This window comes from Sceloporus undulatus, chromosome 9, assembly GCF_019175285.1.
Source record: "Sceloporus undulatus isolate JIND9_A2432 ecotype Alabama chromosome 9, SceUnd_v1.1, whole genome shotgun sequence".
Classification (NCBI taxonomy): domain Eukaryota; kingdom Metazoa; phylum Chordata; class Lepidosauria; order Squamata; family Phrynosomatidae; genus Sceloporus; species Sceloporus undulatus.
Genome location: NC_056530.1, coordinates 30,623,227 through 30,651,041, shown reverse-complemented (window position 1 = coordinate 30,651,041; position 27,815 = coordinate 30,623,227). Strand labels below are relative to the sequence as shown.

The 27,815-nt window shown below is 43.7% G+C and overlaps 1 protein-coding gene and 1 long non-coding RNA gene across 2 annotated transcripts in view; one reads left to right on the top strand and one right to left on the bottom strand.

Annotated features, from left to right (window-relative positions):
• Nucleotides 1-102: 102 nt before the first annotated feature.
• Nucleotides 103-7,796, top strand: LOC121915019. Its single transcript, XR_006100632.1, has 3 exons — nt 103-618; nt 5,368-5,439; nt 7,636-7,796. It is a non-coding gene; the product is annotated as an uncharacterized LOC121915019 (long non-coding RNA).
• Nucleotides 2,056-27,815, bottom strand: part of LOC121915018 (hepatocyte nuclear factor 6-like) — a 40,206-nt gene continuing 14,446 nt past the window's right edge. Inside the window, exons 2-4 of the mRNA XM_042438836.1 lie at nt 17,456-17,502; nt 15,090-16,193; nt 2,056-2,680 (exon numbers count right to left, since the gene is read on the bottom strand). Coding sequence (XP_042294770.1) covers nt 2,373-2,680; nt 15,090-16,053 — 1,272 coding nt within the window. The 5' untranslated portion in view covers nt 16,054-16,193; nt 17,456-17,502 and the 3' untranslated portion in view covers nt 2,056-2,372. The remainder of the gene's footprint in view (nt 2,681-15,089; nt 16,194-17,455; nt 17,503-27,815) is intronic.

Sequence of the window (27,815 nt, the reverse complement as noted above, 5' to 3'; positions counted from 1 at the left end):
CCTTATTAGTTGCATCTATACTATAGAAATAATGCAGTTCGCCACCATTTTAACTTCCATTGCCCACCTGAAAAAATCCTAGGATTTGTAGTTTGGTGAGGCACCAACACGCTTTGGCAGAGAGGGCTAAAAAACCCTGCAAAACTGCAAATCTCAGGATCTGAAAGGATGGAGCCATAGCGCTTGAAGTGGGTGTCAAACTGTATTATTTCTGCACCCAAACTCTCTAGACAAAAAGAAACCTCCTTTTTAAAAGTCCAGCCACAACTGGAGATCTTGCAATTCCTACCTTTGCTGCTGAAAAGCGACCCTATCTGCAAGGATGCTAGTTCCTCTTGTGGCATGACCATGTTCAAGTCGCAAATGTAAACCTGTTTTTGAAGAATGGTCTAAAAACAACGTATAAATGCTTAGTTTAAGTCTGTCCGGTTTGACTCCGTTGTGGCTTGTGTCCCCTGCACAGCGCAACCCTTCACCTTGAAGAGGAGGCCAAGAAAGTGCCTGAAGCCAAAAAATACAATGAAACGAGGGATAAGTAACAACAAAACAGAACCAGAAATTCTACTTTGGAGGCGGTGGGGGAACCAGACAGAATTTGGATGTATCCAGACTGCAGAGGTAAAGCAGTTTGACGCTACTTTATCTATCATGGCTCCATGGTTGCCTCTTTCCTCACATTTTGCAAAGGAACAGCATTTTTTTCCCTGCCCCTAAATACGAGAAGGAACTAAATCTCTTAATTTTAGGAGCAAGAAACAAGTGGAGTAGCCCAAGTGGGTTAGGAAAAGCGAGGATGACAACAGGCAGAAATTCCAGAGGTGAAGCATGCTATTGCTCCATCTTTATCATAGGGAAAGCTTCACCCTTTGAATTTCTGCCTGCCGGTGTTAAAAGCGAGAAGGACCCTGGTCAAGGAGTGATTGAATTGCAACTTTTAATCTGGCCATGCTTAAAGAAGTAACCCTTGACTTAGGGAACATCTGCACTCTAGAAAGAATGCAATTTGACACCACTTTACAATAGGATTTCTAGTTTGGCTAGGCACCAGCACTCTTTGGCAGAGAAGGCTAAAGACCCTGCAAAAATACAAATCTATAGGATAAAGCTTCAGCACATAAAGTGGTGTCAAACTGCATTATTGCCACAGTATAGATGCACCCTAAACAGGCTGAGCGACAAAATCCGCTGCGGAAACCTGTGCCTCTACTCTCTGACTTCCTCTCATGCGCTCCGCCTGCCCTACTTCACAGGGTTGTTGCGAGGATATAGCAGAATAATACTGCAATAGTTTTAATTCCATTTTAACTGGCAATTTTGTAAAGCTTGTAAGTATACTGTGCTTTTAGATTGTAGGCTGCTTTAAGTCCCAGCTTTGGGGGGAAAGCAGGATACAAATAAATATAACAACAATGGTGATGATGATGATGGAGGCAACCAACTTGCCCTCACCAGATGAAAAGGTGGGATGTAAATGCTGCTACTACTAGTAAGTGAGGATGTAAATGCTACTACTAATAATAAATGAGTTTCTCACCCAAATAGCTATTAAGAAGGAGTTTAGTCCAACTCATTGTCTTTGGCTTGCGTTTTGGCATCTATCTCTTTGGCTACAGATTGAATTATTTCAGATCACCCCAGGTAAGATAGAAAGGACTTGGCTCCTTTCTCTCCTCCCCATAAGTTGAGTGAAAGCATCCGTTCGGACCCTCTCTGCCACTGTTTTCCTTCCTTTTCCTGCCTCTAGCCACGAGATGGCACTGCCTCCCCGGTAGGAACCAAACACAGAACAAGGTTGCAAAGAGGAACAAAGAAGCCCAAAAAAGAGAGAAATTATAAAGTTCTCCAGACAGCCTTGACCTTCCAGGGCCATTCTTCCTCTTCTTCACAAGTGGAGAAGGTTACTCTTCACCTTCCCTTTCCCCGATTCGTCTTGGCGTAACCCTCGCCAGAGTCTAGGCGATGAAACGCCGCAAGGATCCAGCTTGTGTTTCCGGTTAAATCCAAAGGGAAATAAAATCGTAATGCGTTTTCCCCCCTCCCACCCTCCCTCGCCCTTGGAACATGTGGGCCAAGTTTGCATTCTGCCATCTTGACTTCCTGGCCAAGTTTTGTTCCGCCATCTTGGCTGCTAGGCCAAGCGCCACGTTTCGCCATCTTGGAAGCTTGACCAAGCGTCACATTCCGCTATCTTGGGTGCTTGGCCAAATGCTGCATTCCGCCATTTTGGATGCTTGGCCAAACACCATGTTCTGCCATCTTGGCAGCTTGACCAAGCGCCGCGTTCCGCCATCTTGGCTGCTTGGTCAAGCGCCACGTTCTGCCATCTTTGGTGTAAAAGGAGAGTTAGGGGGAAAGGGTCGAGGCATTGCCTATTATGCTTTGGTACATGTGACGGCCGAGGAGCTGTTAGCGGCGTGGCCCGCCGTCGACGGAGACCGCCCTTCCTCCATCCATTTGTCCAGGCTCCGTCGCCGCGCGTTCATGAAGAAGTTGCTAACGGTGGACAGCTCCAAGCCCAGCTGCTGGGCAATGGTGATCTGAAGGTCTTTGGAAGGCCGTTGGTTCTCGTGAAAGATGGCGTGGAGCGTGCGGCGCTGGATGTCGGTGAAGACCAGCCGGTGGCGCTTAGGGACGTGGTTTCTGTCGGCTTTGCTTTGATCTTGCTCTTTCCTTTTGCAGGCTGGCAAGGCAACAATGAAAGGACAAAAAGAGAGAAGAAAAACTTATCAGTCATGGTATTGCATACCCCAAGCGAAAGGAAATAACATTTAAAATCAGTTAATGGGATTATTTCCATTGCTGCAAACTGTGTGCAGAAGTCGTTGCATTCAATTAACTCATCGAAGGAGAGAAGGGAGGAAGGAGCAGAGTCTTCCCCTTCCCTTCAAATTCAGGCAAAAGCAAACTGCTGCAGCCTCTCCTCTCCTTCCTCCTAAATAACGCTTGCCATCTTGACCACACATGTCTCGATTTTCATCTGTGAAATATTGGAGGGTATGTTTTGGTAGCAAAACGACAACAACAGATTAAATTGCTATGCCTTCCTTGTCCCTTCTTTCAAGATTCCCCCAAAACCTGATGTCCATGATGGCTGCTTCAGTCTGCCTAATGATAGGGCAGTGGCATCATGAGGGTTGGTATCACCCAGTGTGGGGCAGCAGTGGATGACTCTGTCTCTTTTCCTTCCCCTGCCGTGCCCACCTGTTTGCCCAGACGTACAAGGGCCCAGGAGGGCATGCGGATGGGCAGGTGGGTGAGACAGCCAGGGGGTTACCCTGCCCTTTGTTTCTGGAAGGAAAGGTGCTTGGCCAACTCTGCAATGGGGCCATCCTCCCCAATTTTGCAGAGGCACTCTGGCTGGGGACATAGGGGTTAAGATGGAGGACGAATGAGCACTACACTCATTCACTACAGTCAGGACACCTTGCACCCAGTGTTCTGCCCACCCAGACTTGGAAGAGACCCCAAGGAATATCCAGCCCAACCCCATTCTGCCATGTAGGAAGACACAATCCAAGCACCTCGACAGATGGCTATCCAGACTCTGCCTGAAAACCTCCAAAGGAGGAGACTCTACCCTGGTGTCACTCGTGTGTGTGGGGCTGCCAGGGGGGCAGTGATGGTCAAAATGGCACGCATGACTCTCTCCTTCACCGCTGCAGTGGAGGTCTCCTTGTGAGGAGGAGGACTCCTCCACAGTGAAGCCAGGAAGGGCCCAACTAGTTGTCACCCTTCTTCTGGGGTGTCACCTGGTACAGTCCATGCTCCCCACACTCCCTAGTGACACCCCTGTGATAAGGCCAGTCCTTAGTGGCTATGTGAGAGAGGAAAAGAAAAGAGAAAAGAGGTTTTCTATTTTAGCCGGGGAATGACCTTAAAGCCCACGTCTCCATTGCACTCTGCTTTTATGCATTTAACGGTGTGGCCAGGAGAGTGGAAGGATGAGTTTGTGGGGTTGGAGGAGAGGAAATTTAATGCCAAATCAATAGCTCTGGTGACTGAAGTCTTCTGTCTCCTTCCTTGCCTCCTCGACGTTGCCCTTTCCCAGCCCGGCGTATAGCTTTCCCCAGCAAAAGAAAACCCTCTTCTGTGTCCCGAGTGAGCCGTACAAAACTTCCTGGTGTCTTCTTCTCTTTAGATGCACTTATTGGAATCTTCCAGAACCCATTTGCAACTGGGATTGACCCTTCTCTCTTTCTTTCCTGCCCCATCTCCAAAAAATGCAATTTGGAACAACTTTCTCTCTTTGCAAAGGGACTCTGTAGGAATGGGAGACTATTGCCAATGCCTTTGGTTGGGATGGTGGTCAGTGCAGCATCTTTAAGGCAGCTGTGTAAATTTGGGTTGCCAGGCTGAAAACCAGAGTGGACTCCTAGACCTTTTGTGGTTGTGTTTGTTGTTTGATTGTGTATTCCTGCATGGCAGAATGGGGGTTGATTGGATGAATCCCTGGAGGTCTCTTCCAACTTTACAATTCTGTGTTTAACCAGTGTTTGAAATGGGAAAAAGAGAGAGGCCCTAACCAAATCTGCAAGCCCTACTTCTCTACCCACCGACTCTTTCTAATTTTAGCCAAACCCTAGTCATACTTCATTTAAAACAGTATTGAAGACCAGTCTCTTCTGGCAAGCCTGGTTTTAAGCAATGATTTCCAAATAGATATATTTTAATTTGGCTGATTTTAAGGAGTAGTGGTCATTTTAATCCCATGTTTGTGAGTATTAACATGTAATTAACGGTCAGTTATATCATGTATTTTAATCTATGTGATACCTTCCCTTGAGCCTTGGGGAGAAGTGGATCGTAAATAAAATAATGTGGCATAGTGGTTTGAGCTTTGGACTATGGAGACCAGGGTTCGAATCCCAGTTGAGCCATGGAAACCCACACTATGATCATGGGCAAATCATACTCTCTCAGCTTCAGAAGAGAGCAATGGCAATCCACCTCTGAACCAATCTTGCCAAGAAAGCCCCATGATAGGTTCACCTTTGGATTGCCATAAGTTGGAAATGACTTGGAGGTGCGCACAACAACAACAACCATCATCTACACAGTGGTTCCCAAACTTTGGTCCTCCAGATGTTTTGGAGCCCAGCGCCCAGGATTCCTGGGATTGTTGGCCAAGCTGGCAAAGGCTTCTGGGAGATGAGGTCCGAGGACCAGAGTTTGGGAATCATTGATCTACACCTGACAACTTTCTAAAACTGATAGCTAAGGTGGTTGCCTTCCTACCAACTGAGTAGCACTAACTTAACCTGATGCCACAGAAAGTGTGAATCTGCTAATTTCTATTTGAAAGCACAAGAGCAACCAGGTCGTCAATTTCCCTCACCGGTTGGCAATCCTTTCTGTTCCTTTCCCTAGGACCATCGTCTTGGCAGCTGCTAAGAACGGGCATAAAAACCGATTTGATGCGAGGGGGGAAAAAAAGCAACGGTAAGAGAAGAAAACAACATCCATTGCCACAGAGGTCCAATTCATAATATTAGAACAAGATGTAATTTTGCAAAGCTAAGATGTTATTAAGCAACCTGGCAGCAGGTCTCCATTAACATTTAATGGGCTCCGATTTTATCGGCCCGTGTTAAAACCTTGCACGTTTTCTTCTTTCTAAACGAGTCTATTATTTTAATTAGCAACTTGGCGGGGAAACTTTGGAGGAGCGTGGCACCGGCAGTAGAGAAAGAAAGAAATCTTGTCTTGAGTCCCTTCCACAAGACACAGTTATAGTGCTATGATTCCACGGTTCCATCCTAGATAGTCTTGGGATTTGTAGTTCAGGGAAGGGGGTAGTTAAATTTCTCACCCAGAGAGCTCTAGCGCCACCCCAAATTATAATCTACAACCCCTAGGATGCCATAAATTGCACCCATGGTAAATAAAGCAAAACCTATTTTTGTGAAGCGTGTCTTGGCCCTTGGTTTCAGCCTTTCACATAGTAAGAATACTACCAATAATAATAATAATAATTATGAAATGAACAATGAAATAGCAATATCCACTCGGTATCCACTCGGTTTGGTTCCAGGAATCCTTGTGGCTACCAAAATCCGTGGATGCTCAAGGCATAATAAAATGGTGTGCCTTATATTAAATAGCAAAATCAAGGTTTGCTTAATGTATATCTTTTTGGGTGCTTGAATTAAAAATCCATGGATCTGGAGTGTACTATCCATGGCGGTGTGTGATAACGTTCACGCAAGGTGGCAAGACCCTTTTCCTTTTTAAAAAGCAAGCTTTGATCTCTTCTTTTTCTTCCTCCTCTGTCTTCTGGCCCTGAAACGTGACCGGCTCCCTTCGCTCTCCCATCTGCCTCCCACCCTCTCGGCTCTTCCCAACCGAGCTGATCATGTCCCCCCTTCCCCGCCTTTGCTCCTCTGGTTTGGCTGCACGCTGATAGAAAATATTGATCAGATCCAAGCTACTCTCGCTGCAAAGAACAGCCAGTTTTGCGTTAACCCTTGCCAAGCAGGATCCATGGCATGCCCTGCGCTCGGGAGAAAGAGAAAAGGGGGATCCCACTTTTCGACACGTGGAAAGATGGGGTACTATTTTGGACAGGTGTTGCATCAAGGTGTTGCTTAATGCCTCTTTTAGCTCCGCTTTAGTGTACACTTTTATATTCCTCCTTCCCTCAGTAGTGGTCCAAATGACTTCCAAACCATCCATCTTATGGCCAGGCCAAAGTGATCATTTCTAGGAGTGCAGAAGGTTGGAAATACCTTTTGCACATCCTTGGAGCTTCAAGATAGAATGCTAGCCTTATTTGCTTTTCTTTCAATTTCATACATGCTTTTGCAGTGCGTGCTATCGATTGGTCTTCTGTCAGCGTCTAGCCGAATATATGTGCGGATGTGCCTTCAAGTCACCTGTCGACCCCACAGATTTCATAGGGTTTTTCAAGGAATAGAGTCAGCCCTCCATATCCACAGATTCTCCATCCATGGATCCAACCACCCATGCCTTGAAAATACTGCCCTCCAAGAAGCAAACCTTGATTTTGCCATTTTATATAAGGGACACTGCTTTGCTACACCATTGTATTTAAAGGGACTTGAGAATCCATGGATTTTGGTATCCATGAGAGGTCTTGGTAACCAACAAAAGGTCCTTCCTCTGAAATATAGCCTAAATCACCTGGTATTTGTTGATGGTCTCCCATCCAAGTCTAGGGCTGATGCTCCTTAGCTTCCAAGACCAGGCAGGGTCTTTTGCCTCTAGCCGGTTACTTAGGCCTTTGTTGTTGCTGTATGCCTTCAAGTCATTTCTGACTTATTGCAACCCTAAGCTATCATAGGTTTTTCTTGGCAATATTGGTTCAGAGGAGGTTTGCCGTTGCCTTCCCCTGAGGCTGAGAGAGTGTGACTTGCCCCCAGTCAACTATGTCTTTAGAGTCAATAGTTCAACACTCAAATCTAAAACCTGCAGCTATGAGTCCCCCTGGTTTGAAGGCATCACTTTTAAGTGGATTTCACTACTTGCTGATTTTAAAAAAAGGCCTTGGACACCAAAATCTTTCCAATCTGGATTCTGCAACGATCAAAACTTATAATGTGTGGTTACTAGATATCCCTCCGTTCATCAACGGGGACTACGGGGACTGATTTTGTGTTGTTTTTCTTGCTATCCTAGCTGAATGTGGCTTGGCTCGCTTCCTCCGAATTCCTCCCTCCTGAGAGAAGATGGGATCCGGTTCTCTCCATCATGGAGCTGCACACTTGGGCTGCTTGCGACGGGAATACAAAACGATCTGAAAGGTGGTTCTTTTTTTTTTGCAATAAAGAATTGGGTCACATCGCCATCGTAGTAAACCAGGAATATGTAAGCTCTCCCCCATCCTCACCCTCTCTTTCTCTCTTTCTTTCTCTCTCTCCCCCCATCCTGGAAAAAGGCACACGTTGGGAGGGAGAAGCGGAGAAAGGGGCAATTTTGGGCCAATCAAAACAGGAATAAAAAAATCAATTTTTTGCTTTGCAGAACAAAACACCCTGCGGACCAGAGCAGAGGGAATTCTGGGGGACTGTGCCGTTCCCTCGCTTGTAACTGCCTCTGAAAATAAAAATCAATGGCTTCTCTTATATGAAGTCCCTCAGTAGGTCGAGGGCGGTAGAAAGGGGGGGGGCGCGTTGGAATAAAAACGATGGTTTTCTTTCCCCCTTCCCCACCCTAGGGATACTACATACAGTAGCTGCATATAACATATGCACATAATATAGGCATAGGGCCAGTCAAAATAGGAGATGGCCCATATCTTAAAATGTGGATTTTCGTCCCTAGGCTCTGCCATGATCACGATTGCCCAGTCATCCTTCAGTTGGGCATGGCTGAAACATCTAGAAATGTCTTTGGGATTTTGGGGTTATTCAGACGTTCTTGTTTTTAATGCGACTTATGCATTCCAGTATTCTTAGTCACATTACGGAACTGCATCTCTGCGAGTTTGGTTCCTCGCGTGTGCCAGGACTTGAATATAGATGATGGGGCTATTCAGACAGTGAAAATAATCCAGGTTGAATCTCCATTGTTCACATGCATCCTGAATGCACCTGATTAAGTTTACCTGGGATAATCGATACTGGGTTTTTCCTCCCTGAGTATTCATTCACAACACCCTCTTAATCTGGGATAATCGATATTGGGTTTATTCCTGAGTACCCGCTCAGAAAACCCTCTTAACCCAGGATAATTGATACTGGGTTTTTCCCCCAAGTATCCACTTGGAAAATCCACTTAACCCGGGAAAGGGAAACCTATGACCTTCCCTGTTGGTTTTGAGCTTTCATGCCCATTCAGCCAGTAACTGGGAGCAATGGGAGTTGAAGTCTAGAGCATCCCAGAGGTTGCCCGGCCATGAGCAAAGCAGAAACAGCGAAACAAAGCTGAGTGTTAAGGGGCTGAGGGTGCCATTTTATGAAACGCCCTCCATGACTGCATCCATTTTATGAATTTTTTATTAGACTCAGCACTCAGGTCCTTCAGAAATTGCTCACACTCGGTGAGGAGAGAGGAAAAGGCGGCGTCGATGCCTTGCCTGACTTCCTTGGGCACCCCGGGTGCATGACCGTCTTAATGATTGCTCCATCAATGCCACCCCTGTGACAACTTCATTAGCTACTAATAAGCAGGCGGTCACTCTCGGCACAAGCGACACGGCCCCTCGCGATGCCCATTAAGTGGCACTGCCAGGTCAGGAGCAAGACTGCTGACCGACAGGTTCGAATGTTGGACTACGGCTCTGGAGATCAGGGTTCAAACTCCCTCTTCACCATGGAAAAACCCGCTTGGGCAAGTCACATTCTCTCAGCCAGAGCAGGGGGGCAAAAGCAAGCCCTCTCTGAACAAATGTTGCTAAGTAAAACCCCTTATGGGTTGCCATAAGTTGGCTTGAAGGCACACAACAAGAATGAACAAACAACCACCTTGTTGGAAAAGCATCACTGGGCACCGCTCCATTTCCGGGCACAAGTCAGAGTGCTGGTTTCGACCTACAAAGCCCTCTAGGATTAAGGCCCAATTTTTCCATAAGCCCGTATTTCCCCATATGGGCCTTCTAGTCTTGAGAAACTTTGGAAAACAGCAGAGACATCACAATGGGGGTGCGAGGGATTTGGACCACACCGGGGAATGCCATGGTCCTCAAACTTTAGTCTGCCTTTGGAAGAAATGGGCTGTGGCTCTGGTTCGCTCGGGTCCTTTAAAACACGCTCATGCTCAGGCTGTGCATATGATGTTGAAATTTAAAGGTGTAATTTTAATTTTGCAAGTTATTAATGTCATAACTATTGCCATTACAGTCAGCCCTTCATATCCGCGGGGTTTTCACACAACCCAAATACTGCAGGACCTCAAGTCCCATTAAAGTCAATGGTGGTGCAATATGTGTGCCACGGCATCGGTGCAGCTGTGTGCGCATGCCGCCATTGAGGAGAATGGGCTGGGACAATCCATGGATGCTCCAGTCCACGAATGGCAAGCCCACCAATATGGAGGACTAAGTCTCCCTTATCTGAAAAGCTTGGAACCAGATGGGCTTCAGATTATTATTATTATTGCTTGAATTTTGGAATATTTCCATATACAACCTTAGAGAACTTGGAGATGGACCCAAGCCTGAACATGACATTGGTTTATGTTTCATATGCACCTTATGCGCATAGCCTGTGTATGAATTTATGGACGACATTTTAAATTGATTGGCGCATGAAACAAAGCTGGCATACGCTGAACCATCAGCAAGCAAAGGTTTCACTCTCTCAGCCCCAATTTGGAGCATTTTGGATTTTGGACTGTGTCAGATTTGGGCACAAAGGAGACTCAACCTGTAACAGTCATGACAACAGGAACGCTAATAATTTTAGCATGGATTTGCTTCCTCTTCTTCAAAGGCTTTCAGAGCCGTCTTTTAATGAATCGGTTAAAAGTGAGCGAGCGAGCGAGCACTAAGCGATCTTTCTTTTTAAAGAAAATCTTTTAATTTCCCATCAAGGCGGACCTGGCCATTATATATCATTTGCGACGGTCAGCAGAGTGAAGCCTCTCTTTATGGTCATCGTCTGACAGGGCTCGCCACCGCGCTGGAAATAGTATTAGAATAACAGCGGCTCAGCATATCTAAGTATAGAGACATCGATTCCTCTGGGTACGTTCTTTCTCTGCTCATCTCTTCTTGGCGTGGGTTTTCCCAGCATATTGGATGGACCGAACAATTAGACGTTGGGTTGGCAGAGGAACTGAGGAGCGGCCCGCCGATTTGGGGTGGGCATGGACCTTCTGGAGTCTTCGTAATAAATAAAACAAATGTATTGTTTTATAACTGTAAAGCACCATGTCCATGGATGGCTCTATATAAACAATTACGGTCAGCCCTCCTTATCCATGGAATTTTTTATCCATGGATTCAAGCATCTACAGCTTGAAAATAGTTTTCTATAGGTTTTTCAGGCTATGTGGCCATATTTCAGAGAATGAAGATGCCAGCCACAGATTTCAGCATCTGTGAATCTTCAGAGAATGAAGATGCCAGCCATAGATGCTGGTGAAACATCAGGAATAAACTCTTCTAGAACATGGCCAGATAACCCAAAAAACCCATAAAAAACTATGGATGCCGGCCATGAAAACCTTCGACTTCACATTTGAAATATATATATATATATATATATATATATATATATATATATATTCCAGAAAGGAAACCTTGATTTTGCCATTTTAGGTAAAATCCCATTCTACTACAACATTGTATATAATGCGATTTGAGCATCCATAGATGTAGGTATCCACAGGTGGTCCTGGAATCAAACCCCAGCAGATACCAAGGGCCCACTGTAATAATAATAATAGTAGTAGTAATAATAATACCCCATTGTATTTAAGGGGACTTGAGCATCCAAGGATTTTGGTATCCAGGGGGGTCCTGGAACTAAACCTCAGCAGATACTAAGTGCTCACTGTAATAATAATGATAATGGGAACGGCGCAAAATGGCCGTCCTTTCGACAGGGGGCATGGCTGGGTAACGAAGTGGGTGGTGACAACCGGGCGTAATTTGGTGAGCTATTGCCACGACAGATCCCAGTATCCCATAGGATGGAGCCATGGCAGTCAAAGCAGTGTCAAACTGGATTAATTCTGCAGTGCAGATCCAGCCTATGCCGCCCATATACACACGCGTTTATCCTTCCTGTCCCTGTGTCTTCACCTCTTTTATTCCCAGATAAAAACTCAAATCCTTTGCCTCTTTTATTGCAGGAAATGTTTAATATTGTAGTGGTTCGATTCTGTTTTAGTGTAACGCTTTTCTGTGTTTGTAATTGTGCCATTTTTAATCTTGCAAGCCACTTACGACTCACAGGTTTGGAAAAAGGGTGGGATATAAATATCTAATAATAATAATATTAATACTCTTCCTTCACTCTATTCCACACTTCCTTCCCTTTTCTACACCTTTTCCCACTCTTCTTTCTCCCAGAGAGGTTTAAAAAGCCCTTTCAAGAGTCTGGTTTGTAGAGGGAACCCAAGTGAAATTCTTGACCTGATTGAGAAAGAAAATGTAGACTTCCTTTCCGAATCCAAGCCTGACTTTTTGATGCTATTTGCATCAGGGAAATGCATATTTTTCACAGTGACGGTAAACTCATATAAGTATGCAACCCCTCCTCAGAAAAGAAAAAGGCTTAATGGGGATCACAAGTATACAAATCTTGGCCTAAAAGCACAACCCTGTCAAGAGTTATTCAAGAGAAATCCCATTATATTCTTCCCAGTCAGTGTGTCTTCGCTGGATGGAGGCAGCCGAAATCGGCACAGCGAATTTGCAAACCTTTTTAAGTCTCCGTCTCTGACATATGCACTGAATGTGTTTTATTTTTGACACACAAACGCATCGTCCTGATGCAACCAAATCCAACACAGCATCTGGGATAAACCAGGGGAAGGGATTTGAATTTGGAATAGGGGGATATCAATTCTGCTTTATTGAACAATGTCCGTGGGTAGTTAGGAAGGACTATCAGCAAGGTTATTATTCTGCTTATTATTCTATTTAATATCAGTAAGGTTGGCAAAGGAACAGGTGAAGGAGGGGAAATTTCGGAGGGGAGAACATATTCGAGGGAGAGGTGGAACAATACAAGGAAAAAGACCGAGTGGAGAGATCTATAAATAATACGTCAAAGATTTCCTTTTATTTTTGCAACCTCTCCTTCCCCCCCTGACCGCCGCCCATCCTCCCCGACTCCTCTCTTATGGATATTGGATACTTCTCTATTGCAAAAAGCCTAATCAATAGCGATTCAGATTACCCGGGAATAATGGATCCAAGAGGGTGATTATTCATTCAGCGTTCCAATATTCAAGACTTAACAGTTTTCAAGAAGTCGACATAATGGTGACCTTTCGCCTCTCTGGTGCTCTTTCCTTTCTCCTTTAAAAAAGAAAATTAACTCTGCTAGGCTTGAGGGTTTTTTTTAACTCTCTTCCAGGCGTCTCCATCCCTCAGCTGTCTGTGGTTGCGAGTGCGAGAGACGGGGAGATACATCTTAAATGGAAAGCTACCCTCCACCAGAGTGTGCGGCTCCAACAGGCAAGTCGATTTCTAAACATGGGCATTTTCCTCAGCCATTTTGTAGGCCTAGGAGAGACTACAGCGGTCCCTCTAGAACACTGGTTCCCAAACTTTAATCCTCCAGGTCTTTCGGACTTAAACCCCAAGAAGCCCCAGCCAGCTTGGTCAGCAGTCAGGAATTCTGGGACCTGAAGTCCAAAACATCTGGGGGACCAAAAATTTGGGAACCACTGCTGTAGAAGAAATGAACAACCCAGTCTGACTCCTATGTTCACCCAGGGATGGAGATGGAGAATGAGAGCCCAAAATGGTCCCAAACTCCCATCGGTTCCAACCACAGCAAGACCAGTGACCAAGGATGATGGGAGCTGTGGTCAAAAAATGCAATGGGTCCTCCTTGCCTGCGACGGTGGCTGGAAGCTTATTTTTCAAGTTGGTGGTCAATCCATTCTGGGTTTTATGATGAACTTCAACAGAGGTGTCCAAAGTGCTGAAAATGTTTAAGAGTTTGGCCCCTTGGATAACTCCTTCCCTGTTTGGACTCAAAATGGTTTTGGTCCATCTCATTGACATAGAAGCTACCAGCATCTCTTAGTAGAGGAGTAGGGGATTGAGCTCTGTTGCTCCCTGCTTGGCACCCCAATTTTGGGTACCTTCCATGCCCTCCTCCAAATAGCAGACTTATTTCACACTAGAGACTGCTGCTATGTTTTCTTTTTAAAACCTGGGCCATGAATCCAAGGCCATGAAATCCATCCTGCATTGCAGAATGGGGTTGGAGATGATGGCCCTTGAAGTTTTTTCCAACTATATGGTTCTATGATTCAATGTTTCTATTTCCTTGATGTTGCTTTCACCTGTGGGGATTCTGGTTCAGGGCTGCGGGAACCGTCAAATGGATTTTCCCACAAACAGGAATAAAATACCCCAGAATCCCTTGGGTGGAATAAGGGGGACAGGTGGCGGTAGCCGTAGCAGGGAAGCCAAGCCAGAAAAGCTGTGGGAGAAGCTTCACACAATGGCATCATGTGTTTTGGGAAGGATATGGCTTTTATCAGATTCATATCAGATATCAGATTAGTCTGGACAGTGTCAGAGAAAGTATATCTCTGCATACTGGTGGCCTCATGTCTTGCTTGTGGGCTACCTTTTGGACTATCTTCTCGGCCATTATCGAAATACCATATTGGACCATAGATGTTTGGTCTTTCTCTCACTCTTCATCGGTGCTTGCTTTTGGTGATTTTGGTCCAAGCGGCATGTGAGGCCCATCAACTCTTAGACAAAGACATCTTGGACATCTAGAAGGACCCAGATTCAAATCTCTGACCATATTTGCTGGAGAAACATGGGCCAGATGCTATCCCTTGGGGGTCTAACCAACTTCACAGGGTACTTGGGAGCTGGGCCATGACCAACCACCCTCTGATGGCTTTGGAGGAAAGATGGCCTAGCCATTTTGAAGACCGTTCTCAATAGTGAAGACTGTGAAACAGAAGATGAAGAAGTCCCTGTTGGAAGATTGCCCTGGCAGCAACATATCTAGGCTCACCCCTAAAGACTTTGACTCCTTTCCTCCTCCGATCCTTTCACAGTGAACCTGCACCTCATCTAAGCTGAATGGAAGAACATTTGGTCAGGAATATTCCCCACCCGGCCAGTTTGGATGGTGTCCTATTTACACCTCAGTCATGGGCACGCTTGTGCAAAAGGTTGTCCTGTTTTGTCGGACAGAGCTTCATCCCAAAATATAATTTGACTCTATTGAGAGACCAGTGATAACAAGGGAGTTTCCAACCTAAAACCAAGGCAATCAAAACAATCAGGAAACATCCACGGTTTCCAAAAAGTCAATTAACCCAATTTCTAACAACACGCATGGAGTCTCATCCCACCTCTGCTCAGATATTGGACCCTCTGTGGACGGTGGCTTCCATTTCAGACCCTGGCCTCCCCAGTTCCTTGTATTGTTCCAGCCTGGGTCCCCCCTGTTCTGGCGGTCGATAAAAAATTATCTTACCTTCTAACCTTAAAGCTGCCATCCGCTGGAACTCAGGTTCTTGCAACCACCGCCACATCCGCTTGAAGGTCTCCCTCCCGGACTTGAGTTTGCTCCATGGCTTGGGGTTCCTCAGAAGATCTGAGAGGGTCCCCTGGGAGCGACAGAGGACCCTTTCTGCGAAGATGGCTTGGGGAATGCTGTACCTCTTGAGCTCGGCGATGATGCGCTGGGCCACTTCTTTGGTGTTGATCTCCTCCAGTTGGCTGGAGAGGACCGTGGTCTGTGTGGCGATGGGCGGGTTGGGCCGCGAGTTCAGGTCCGACCGGGGGTGGCCGTAGGGGGTTTGGCTCATGGCGTTGGGGGAGGCCATGGTGGAGCTCTGGGAGGGAGACATCTCCCGCGGGAAGTGTTGCTCCATCCGGCCAAACATGGCGGTTGAGTGGGCGTCAAAGCCATTGCCAATGACCATCTTCTCATTGCCCAGATGCCCGGCGGCTGAGTGCCCGGTGTAGTTGTGCATGGGCCCCAGCTGCGGGCTGGGCAGTGAGGAGAGGCTTTGCCCCATGCCAATCTCCTTGTGGTATGGGCTATAAAAGTTCCCACCGGAGCCCAAGCCCCGGTCTTCTCGCATGAGGGTGAAGCTCCCGATGACGTTGCCCATAGGCAGGCACTGGTGATGGTGGTGGTGATGGTGATGTTGGTGGTGGAACTTCTCATGCAAAGGCTGGAGAGGGGTCAAGGTGGTGTAGCTGTTGCCAGCCCCAGAGGTGGGCGAGTCGCCCCCGAAACCCAGCCCTGGGTGCAGTGTGGTGGCCAAGGCATGCTCGGCTCGGTGGTATTCACTACCCTCCAGGACAGAGGTCACCAAAGATGGCCGCTGTAGGGCCGAGTGCAGGGCTCGGCTGTCGCTATGCATCAATTCTTGCTCTTGGACCGACATCTCTCCGCTCCCACCGTTCTCCAAACTCAGCTGGACGTTCATGGTGCTCTCCCACTAGGCCACCATCTTTCCTTTGGCCGCAGGGCCCAACCTCAGTCACTCGAGACAATTGGAACGGTCACTTCTGGCCGCAGCGACAGGGAGACTGGGTCGGACTGGTGGTTCGAATCTAGGATGAGCTCCTAAGAGAAGAAGAGAGGAGAAAGAAAAAGGTCCCAGTGGGGAATTCAAGACGTTTGCAGCCATTTAAGAAGACAGCACAAGTACGAAACAAAAGAAAGCAGCTGGAACTCTGTATCCACAGATTCTTTATCCATTTATTGAAGCACCCACGACTTGAGAATATTCACAAAATACATAAATTCCGAACAGCAAACCTTGATTGTATCACTTTATATAAGGGTCAACATGTTACTGTCCCATTGTATACACTGGGACTTTGAGCATCCATGGATTTTGGTAGCCACGGCGAGAATCCTAAAACCGAACCCTAGCGGATATTAAGGGCCCAGTGTAACACAAAACTTAAAACACAATTACACCTGAACATTGTTTTTAAAAACACAAGTTTAAAAAAAACTCACAAGTGAAAACACACTTAAAACCTAACAAAATAGGAATGCAACACACACTGCCATTAAAAGCTCTGTCTGCTGCAGCATTGACTGCCTTATGGCAACCCTAAGGCAAACCTATCCTGGGGTTTTCTTAGCAAGGTTTGTATTCCCCTGAGGCTGAAAGAGTGGGACTTGCTGGGTTTCCATGGCTGGGTGGGGATTCGAACCCTGGCCTCTAGACTCATAGTTCGACACTCAAAACCATGATAGCACAGTGACTATCTTTGGCATTTTAAAAACCAAACGCCTCCCTCAATAAAAGAGGACTTTATTGATGGTGGAAAGGGAACAGGGAGGAGACCAAGCAGACCTCCAGTGGAAGGGAGCTCCACTACCAAGAAGGCTCTCTCCAGAGTCTTCGGACGGTTTTGGAATCATGTGTAAACCGTCCTTTGCAGATCTTAAAGCTCATGGGGACTCATAGAGGGAGATGCAATTTCAGCCTATTTTGAGGAAAGAAAATGTACCAAAATAGTCCAAAACAGGTCCAAAATAGCCACACATTGGTCCAACCTCCAAACCCATGTAGTCTTTGGAGCTGCGTGGAAGATGGAGGTCTTTGCCATGTTGTTCCCAAAAAAGTAACCAGCTTTGGAGGATGCCTCCCGCGGCTGGCACACCTGACCTGTGCAAGAGGCTGAGGTCCCTTGCCCGCCAAGGGAGCATGGCTCACCTTCCTTCCATGCTCCTTGCACAATGCACGGTGGTTTCGGAGGCAGGGATGGAGGGACCCGGTGGCTTTCCTTCAACAGCACGCAAAAGCCTGGATGCAACCTCCTCCTCTTTTGCAAGCGACGCACGTTAATATACAAATAAATGGGACTTACCTAGCCTCGGACTGTGTATTGCCTGGGCATTGTGGAGCTCTGCAGGACTGTAGGAGAGAAACGGAGAGAGGGAAGAACTGAGAAAGAGAGAGAGGAGGAGGAGGAGGAGGAGGAAGAGCAGGTTTCTTTCAACCTTAGCATTCGACACATTTTGAAACCTTAGCATCAGAATTTCAGACCTTAGCATCACATTTCTAGACCTTGCCATCCAACAGTTTTTTAGACCTTAGCATCAGACAGATTTTAAAACCAAATGTTTAGATCTTAGCATCAAATTTTCAGACCTTTGCATCAGACAAATGTTTAGATCTAAGCATCAGATTTTTAGACCTTAGCATCGGATGCATTTTTAAACCTTAGCACCAGGTTTTTAGACCTTAACATCAGACAAATGTTTAGACCTGAGCATCCTTAGCATCTAGACCTTAGCGTCGAACAAGTTTTTCAACCTCGGCATCCGATTTTCAGACCTTAGCATCAATTTTTGAGACTTTAGCATCAGACAAATGTTTCAACCTTAGCGTCAAAGGTTTGGACCTTAGCACCAGATACATCCTTAGACCTTCACCTTGTAGCATCAAACAAAGGTTTAAACCTTAGCATTACACAAATGCTTCAACCTTAGCATCACTCTCTATTACTATTGCAGCCGGTTCAAATTCATTTACGACTCCACGACCCTTGTTTTTGCAGGGCTGGCTTTTAAAGCCAATTCTTGAACACAGGTAGTCAAACACTCCCTTGATCGATCGATCTATCTATCTATCTATCTATCTATCTATCTATCTATCTATCTCACACACACAATATCACACTCACTATCTATTAATATAAATAGAAAAGTCTTCCAAATCTTCCAACTGGCTGGCCATAGGAATGAGTAGCTATCCAGACACATTAATATGGGATCTCTCTCTTTTCACACTCTCTCTCTCTCTCTCTTTTAAAGATATCTATTTAATTTCATTGTTTTAAAACAAGAGGTCCAGCTTTGACTAACCTTCTCTTTGTGTGTGTGTGTGTCTATCTCTCTCTCTCTTCCTCTTCCTCCCTCTTCTGTCTCTCTCTTTCTCTTTCTCTCTGGCTTTCTGATTCCTTGCCTCTCTCCAGAGAGCTCTCCCCCAGCTTGCTTCTTTTCAGCCCAAAGCCACTGGTATTGATTCCACAACCCAAACCCTTCTCGCCGGCTGCCTTTCCCACGTCACCAGCCTAAAAAATCTGACAGATCGCAATCAGGAGCCAACCTGATTTAACCCAGTCGGCCCTGGAAGGGTGGAAGGGATGGAAGGAAAGAAAGAAAGAAAGAAAGACCAATCTTTCTAATGTGCATTAGTGCTCTTGCAGACAGTGTCTTTATTCTGTGTTATCCTATGGGTTGGTTTCGCATTGAAACCACGCTCCATCAGATAGTTTGCTGGTATGCATCAGTGCTGTTACAAAAGTGTATTTATTCTATGTTATCCTATGGGTTGGTTTTGCGTTGATAGTAAAACCTGCGTGGCCAAATGTGCAACATCTCGACATGCAAAAATTATTAATGTTTTTTAACCCGCTGACCATGTCTTTGTTTCTGATCAGGATGAACTTTGGTTTGTGTGTTAGACTATGGCTCTGGAGACCAGGATTCGAATTCCGGCTCGGCCACGGAAACACACTGGGCAACCTTAGGCAAGTCGTGCTCTCTCAGCCTCAGAGGATGGCAATGCCAAACCTCCCCGGAACAAACCTTGCCAAGAAAACCCCAGGATAGGTTTGCCTTAGGGTCGCCATCAGTCAGAAATGACTCGAAGACACACCACCACAACAAAGTGCAGACATACTTTAGTTCACAAAGTAAATATTCAGGGTCATCATAAGTCAGAAATGAGTTGAAGGCGCACAACAACCACATTCCAATATTTGGAGGCCTCCAACAATATTGGGAGGCCAGAACTGCCTCCAAACTCAGCTGCATTGAAAGGGGACCCCAGATACACTATCCTCACCATATATATATGAAATGAGGTCCAAATCCAGGACCCGGGATCCTATTTCTGAGCAAAGACAGCCCAACGCTACTCAGAACAAACAGAAAATACGGACGCCATGTAGATGCTTCTTCCCAGGGTCTTTTGAGGTAGACTGCTTCTGAGCATGGATGCTCCATTCAGCAATAATGGCTAACCACTGTGGTTTCTTCCTTTGAAACCATCTCAACCCAAAGGCTTAATACTGTATACCTTTTGGGCTGCGAACTCTCTAATGACGCGTTTCTGTTTCTCTGTCCTAAATCTAATACCTAATATTCTAATATTGGGAAGATGTGATGGCAGCAAACTGACTGGGAACATTTAATTAAAAAATAATCAAATATCCTTTTATAAAAATGACAAATGTAGGTTTTACTCCTCAGTCGTCCATAAAGATCGGCCTTTCTCCTGACGCTGTTTCACCTTCCTATATAGGTCTGATAGTAAATCAGAAATTGGTGATGGGTTCTAGTCATTTTATGAGCTTCCAGGGAAATATTTATAGTGAAATACTTATTCAGTGGGTTTTTAAATATATATACATACATATTTCCTTTTGTTTTTGCAAATATTGTTCACACAGCGAAGAGGTGAGATGCATAGAAGCGCAACGGAGAGGTGAGATGTCAAATATACAGACTGAATGTATATATATTTCTATACTGAGTCACAGAAGTGAGAAACGCTGCATGTTTAAAAGCCCATTTAAAGGAGCTGGAAAAGGATTTTGTGGACATTTGTGTATATAGTTTTAGCATTTAAAACTCTTTAAAATGAAGTAGCATTGCAATTTTTGCAGTGATAGGGACACTTTGACTTTTCTTGGCCGTTCGCCTAGGATGGGGCTGTGTCTCTTCTAGGCGAATAATATCCCTATTTTGGGGGGACAGATTGTCCGAAAGGGTCAGAGTAACAGAAGGTTACAGGAAAAAGGTTATAAAAGTGATGGAGATGGGGGAGTGTTTTGGAAGAGATGGACACCAGGCCTTGGTTTCCCAAGAGATGCCACCATTCGTCTCCATCCCTCGAACTCAGGTCAGGGGGACTGAGACAGAAAGGGGTCCACTTAATATATTGGGGTGACCCTACCTCTGTACAAATACAAACATTATTCCCTACAACATCCCAAATCTCTTGGATATTGGTCAGAGCGAAGGCTGTCACTCTCAGCCACCTTGATGGGAAAAAAGACAAGACACAACCATAATGATTGATTGATTGATTGATTCTACATCACTTTTCTGGCTTGCTAGGAGGTCCTCAAACCTTATGGAGCTTTGGAAAGAAACAATGGCTTTTGGGACTATAAGTCCCACCATTCTGGGAGAAAGTAGGGGATGTTTTTGGATTACAACTCCCAGAATCCCCCAGAGAGTTGTATTCCAAAACCCCGACTTTCCCCTGCTGTGTTTCATAACAAAATATTAATAATAATGTTGTTGTTGTGGGCCTTCAGGTCATTTCCGATTCATTGAGACTGTAAGGTATCACCCAGAATGATGTCATGGGGGATGCTGGGAGTTGTAGTTCCAAAAGTCAATGATGTTAATGAGGATAACATGGGGATTTGGTGGGCTGAAAGAGTGCGACTCGTCCAAGCTCATTCAATGGGTTTCTGTGGCTGAGTAAGGAATTGAACCCAGCACTCGAACTATTGCACCATGTTGGCTAATAATAATAATAATAATAATAATAATAATAATAATAATAATAATAATAATATAACAAATAAATAAATAAATATGTCCAAATATGTTCTTGCAAGCCATTAAGTCTCTTCTTTTTAATTGACTCTGGCGTTGAAAGGGTCCTTTACTCCTCTCTCAAAGGTGCTTGGCACAAAATGGAGGCTGCAATAGTGAAACCCTGCATGCCATCAGCCAAGACAAAATGGCACCCCAGCTGGCTAAAAACTATTGCGTTGTTGTTGTTGTTTATCGTGTTGTTGTTTTATCTCCTTTATTGTTGTTGTGCGCCTTCGAGTCGTTTCCGACTTTTGGCCAACCCTAAGCTGAAACTATAATGGTGTTTTCTTGGCAAGATTGGTTCGGAGTGGGTTTGCCAACATGGCCTTCCTCCGAGGTGAGAGAGTGTGACTTTGCCTAAGTCACCCAGTGGGTTTCCATGGGCCAATGGGGATTCGAACCCTGGTCTCCTGGGTCAAAGACCATCACTCAGTCCACTACGCCATGATGGCTCTGATCTAGGATTCCCATGGCCGCCATATATATACGTATACATATGTATAAAAGTTGCAAGATTAAAAGAGCATCCTTCTCCTTGAGAACCAACTTGGTGTCCTGGTTTGAGACCCGAGTTCGAATCCCTGCTCAGCCATGGACCACACTTGCTTCCAAGTGTCTCAGTTCTGACAAGAGGGCTATAGACCACACCTAAGTAAAAGCAACAACTTCTATGATTGTGTTTTATTCCCAGTTCGACAAGGCAAATCTTCAACGTTTTGTAAAGATGGATGAGGCCTTTAGGGAAGGAAAGGTCAACAATCCCTAAAGGGTCAAATGGAGAAGTCTGGGTCATAGACCCCAAAGGTGCAGTCCTCCAAATGCAGAGGTATTTCCAAAGGTACTCTCTAGTTTCAAATGTTGTATGCTGCCTTGGAAGGACTTGTGTGTGTGTGTGTGTGTGTGTATGTGTATGTATATATATATTCACGTGATTTTATATTGGCTGTAGATGCTTTCCATTGCTTTGCATGTTAGTGAGACTTGAAACATTTTGTCCATGAGGCTCACCATATCCTTACAAGTCGGAAACGCCTTGAAGCCACACAACAACAAATATATATATATATGTGTGTGTGTGTGTGTGTGTGTGTGTGTATAGAGGGAGAATTTTCCAGGGGTGACCTTCTAAATCTTGTCGGACTGCGACACCCATCATCTTTCACCCTTCGCTAGAGCGGATGGAAATTGCAACCCAATCCATTTGGAGAGCCAGGGGATGTATTAATAACTCTAATAACTTGCCTTAGATAAAATGGTCGCTCGAAAGCCAATTCTTATTCATAAACATAATAATAATGATGATAATAATAATGATAATGATAGAGAGAGTTTTCCAGACCCTCCAGATCTTGTTGGACTGTGACACCCAACATCTTTAACCCTTGGCTAAACCTAATGGAGATTACCTCCAGGTTGCTATAAAGCCATTCCTTATCCATAGTGGCCTACCTGGGAGGGATGTTGTACAGAGGGCTTGTTAATAATGATGATGATGATGATGATGATCCCATCTTAATTTAACTTCATGAGGATTTCCTTGAGATTGCAGCCGCACTTCCAAATTATTTTGCACTAAACAGCTGCAAATACATACATTTTTGCAAAACAAGAAGCATGCAAATCTTGCATTGGACCAGTTCATAGAACAAGAAACCTAGGCTGCGTAAAATAACCCCTGGGGCCGCCCCAAACTACAAATCCCAAAATGCCACAGCATGTAGCCATGGCAGTTAAAGTGGCGTCAAACTGGATTATCCCTGCAGTGTGGATGCAGCTAGTTTTGGGTTGGGAGCAGTGGTTTTAAAAACCCTACAGATTTTCCCATTGGAAAAAGAGAGGCTTGCTTTGAATGTCAAAAGGAGCTGTCCAATGTTTTAGGTGCTGGCCTCCATTGGAAAAGCCTTGCAGGGGAAACCGAAGCTGATGGCAGGAGCTCTCTCTCTGTGTGTGTGTGTTTATTGTTTACAAATAAAAAACTTTGGGTGCCCTGAAAGGTATCCCCAATAATAATAATAATAATAATAATATGCAATTGTTGGGGAGAAGGAGCTCTCTTCTTCCAAAACCACAGTGTCTGGTATTGCAGAATACAGCCCTGTAAAGATATACAATCAACAGTTTTCCAAGGTGATTCATCCTAAAATGTTTATATATATATATATGTGTGTGTGTGTGTGTGTGTGTGTGTGTTCAACAGTTTTCCAAGGTGATTCATTCTAAAATTTAATATATATATATATATATACATACTGTATATATTCAACAGTTTTCCAAGGTGATTCCTCTTACAATATATTATCTATATATCAACAGTTTTCCAAGGTGATTTCATTCTAAAATTATATATATATTATATATATTCAGTCATATACGTGTGTATTCAACAGTTTTCCAAGGTGATTCATTCTAATTTAATATATATATATATATATATATATCAACCGTTTTCCAAGGTGATTCATCCTAAAAAAATTTATATATATAAAATTTTTCGGATGAATCACCTTTGAAAACTTGATTTTTATTCATTACATGTTTTATATGTGTTATATATATATATATATATATATATATATATATTCATGTATAATTATAACTAATTATAAATTATACATTATTAATCTATGGTATAAGATATATACTATATATATATATGCCATATTTTGCCTCTGTAGACATAATTCTCTCAGTCGGAGGCTTAGCCTCAGCCTCAGCCTTTTCTCCTAAAACGTCCTTTGCATTAAAAAATAATTTTAGAAATGCCCTTTTCTCAATAAATAAAATCCTCTTCTAAAGGTTTTCTTGTCTCTCTTGCTTAGAAATGATCTAGACTATTGTCTTCTTAGCCGAAGAAAATTATTGTTATGACGAGGGGGGGGGGGGGAACATATGATAGTTCTCAAAAGGAGGAAAAGACTATGTGAAACTTATTTTGATCTTTTTAAACCGGTGGGTCGGTCCCCTGCAAGGCTAGTTGCAAGGCGTTTTTAAGGAAGGGAAAGCATGTTGCAGAATGCATGTGCAATGTATGAAAGAAGACAATATTGCAGATTTAGGGGCATTATGTTAGGAAAAAACATTGGAGATTTAATATCTTAGGAAGAAAACGCTGCAGGTTTAGTGCTCCTTTTGGGAAGCAAATGTTGCAGAAAGAGGAGCAATATTTCAAGAGGACAATATTGTAGTTTTAGGTGCTGGGAATTTTCTTCTGGTGTGAAAAACTGTGGGGTGGGTTTGTATTGTATTGTGTCTATTCCCAGCCTTGGACCGAAAAATCATAATTTCCCTATCTATTATCTATTATCTATCTATCTATCTATCTATCTATCTATATCATCTCTAATATATTCCAATGTAAACCCAATTATCAAATGCCAGGCGCTGCTTTGGAAACTTCCCTAGGCAACCTTCATAACTCTTGAAATGCATTTGTCACATCAATTTGCACTATATATATATATATATTATATATAATATATATATATATTTTCCCTTTAACCTCCCTTGGATAGAGTTTAAAACACCATTGGGTTGATTAATTGCCTTTTATTGATCACTCTTCGCTTTGGCAGAGAAGGCTTGCTGGACCTAGGATTCAATACTTTCCCAGCCATTAAAAGAAGACTCTGGGAACCATATCTATCTATCTATCTATTATATTATCTATCTATCTATCTATCTATATCTATCTACTATCTATTCTGTCCTTATCCGATCCTTCATATTTATCCAATTCATTTGTTTATAAATGGTCCCTCCGTCGTTCGCCGGCGAGAGGAAATGAAGACGCCTTTAATGCAATAGAAAGGCCTTTTAACAGCAGGGAAATTGCATTATAGAACATTAATCTTTCTCTCTTCTTTATTTTCTTGGAAGGGAAGAAAGGAAAGAAGGAAAGAGAAGAAAGAAAAGAAAAAAATATCAGCTTCCAGAAGGAGGTAATGAAATGCCAGGCAAAGAATGAAGGAGGACAAACCAAACCAACTTTGCTCTCTCCATTATTATTATTATTATTATTATTATATTATTATTATTATTTTGCAGCCTGAAAGGCTAGGAAGGGAAATGTCATATTATTGTTGCAATTAATTATTAATTAATAATATTATTTTATTATTGCTAGAGATCAAGAACTGCCTATTTGTTTCCTTTTCAGGGAAAGGTTTTCTTGGTAAAGGAGAGATAAATAGAGTATTATTATTATATCTATTATTATTATTATTCTTATTATTATTATTATTATTATTGCTAGACATTAATATTAATATTATTAATATCAATATTAATATTAATATTGCTAGAGATCAAGAACTGCCTATTTTTAACCTTTCCAGAATTCAAGGGAAGGGTTTTCTTAGGAGAGGTAATATAGATATTATTTTTATCTCTTTCTTATCTCTATTATTATTATTATTATTATTATTATTATTATATATTATTATTTATTTCTTGGTCATAACCGCGCCTTTCCCAGGCATTAAACGAAACATCAGCTAACTATGCAAAAAAACAATATACTATCTTATTATTTCACTCATTATACATATCAGATCACATTACTACCTGATTATTTCTTGAGATCAAGAACTGCCCGCTGTTTCCTTTCCCGAAATAAGAAAAATCTTTCATGCTCAACTTGGGATGGCAAAGAAAAGGGGGGAATGAATATACTATATTTTTATTGTTACCATTTATTATTATTATATATATTATTATTATTGTATTATTATTTCTCGAGATCAGGGCGATCTAGTGTTTTCCTAGGATTCAAGGGAGAGGTTTCTTGTTAAACTTAGGAAGGAAAAGGAGGGGAAAATACTGTATTTATTTATTGTTCTTCTTATTATTATTATTATATTATTATTTGGTGTTTTTCTTTCCCTGGATTCAGAGAGTGTTACTAAACCTGGGAAGGCAAGGGGAGATTTATATATTATATATATTATATAATTATATATATATATATATTGTCCCATATTATATCGTTCTTATTTTTTTCAGGTGTTTCCTTTCCTCAGGATTTAAGGGAGAGCTTCTCTTTCTAAAAGGCAAGTAAGTAAGAAAAATATATATATTTTTTATTATTATTATTTTATTATTATTTTCTTAGGATCAAGGGCTCCTTCTCTTTCCTTTTCCTTGGATTCAAAGGGGAGTTTCTTTTGCGCAATTTTGGTGCTGAAAATGGTCGAATTTTTCAAATGAGGTTGTTTTTTTCCACCCCATATCCCAAATCACCATTATTCTTTCTATCTCCTTGGACATATATATATTATATACCCTATCATCCTCCTTTCCTTTACTATCTGTATTTTGAAAGAAAGGAAGGATGAGAGGGGGAGGAGAGAAAGGAAGGCGCATTCCTCCATCTGCCAAAAAGCACTTTTCCATTGCAAAGAGTGGGCCTTACTTCTGAGGAAACCCTTCATCTGTTTTCCTTTTGGAAACCCCAAGTCTTTGTTGGAGACCCTTTTAGAAAAGGGAAAGGTGGTTCTGTTCATTCAGAAAAGCATTGGGAGTGTCTGTTTTCCCCCTTAGAGAGAAAGGAAAGATGCCAAGGTTGCAAAATCTTCTTCTCCCTTTGCTTCCTACTAAATGTGCCTTCTGAAGAAGGAGAAAATGCGCTCTTCTCCAGATCTTTTCCAAGGAGAGGGAAGGAGACCCCTTGGAAAGAGGGGAGGGGCAATGAGGGGTGGGGGGGGAGGAGAGGGGTGGAGGAGGAAGGAAGGCAAGGAGACACGAGAGGAAAGGGGGAGAGAAAAAAGGAGGACGCCCTGAAAAGAGAAGGAAGGAGGATACGGCATTAAAAAAGGCGAAAGGAAGGACGAGACGGCCAGGAAGGTCATGAAGAGGGGAAACAAGAAAAACTAAACCACAAAGCATGAACGGAACGATCGACAGACGAAAGAAATGCATCCTCCAGAAAGGCACTGCAAGGCAAGGACAAGGACCCCGCCCGACGCATTAAGGATACTGGCAAAAGGAACAGCCTAGTGAGGACTGCAGGACGGACGGGACGAGGAAGGAATAGATACCTAGGAGGGCCTACACCAAGGCGTAACGGGGGAAGGACACTTGGTAGGGCATACGACAGGACGCTAAGGGGTGCTGTGCAGGGATGGAAGGCGGAAATCCACTGGCGGACCCCGGAAGGAGGAGAACCATGAAAAGGAAACGGAGTAAAGGAAATTCAAGCGCCATTAACCGTCGACAGTGAATTCTCACTGCATGCCCATGACCCTGAAAGGCACTGAAGGAATGAAACTGCAAAGGCGAATACTCGCACTTCCCTTCTTCTTCCCATGCCCTTGTTAATTGAACGTCCCTCCAGCAGAATTACTTAAGTTGCGTCTTCTTAAATATTACTGTAATTTACAGCTACCTCCCATCTCCTTTCTTGGTACTTCATTCCTTCTCCTCCTCTCTCTTTTCTTCTCCCTTTTATCTTCCTTCTTTCCCATTTCTTTCTTTCCTTGCTCCCTCCATCCCTCCCTCCTTTCATTCCCCTTCCTTCCTTCCTCCTTCCTTCCTTCCTCTTCCTCCCCCCCTCCCTCTTTTCTTTTTCCTTCCTTCTTCCTTCCTCTCCTTCCTTCCTCCTTCCTTCCT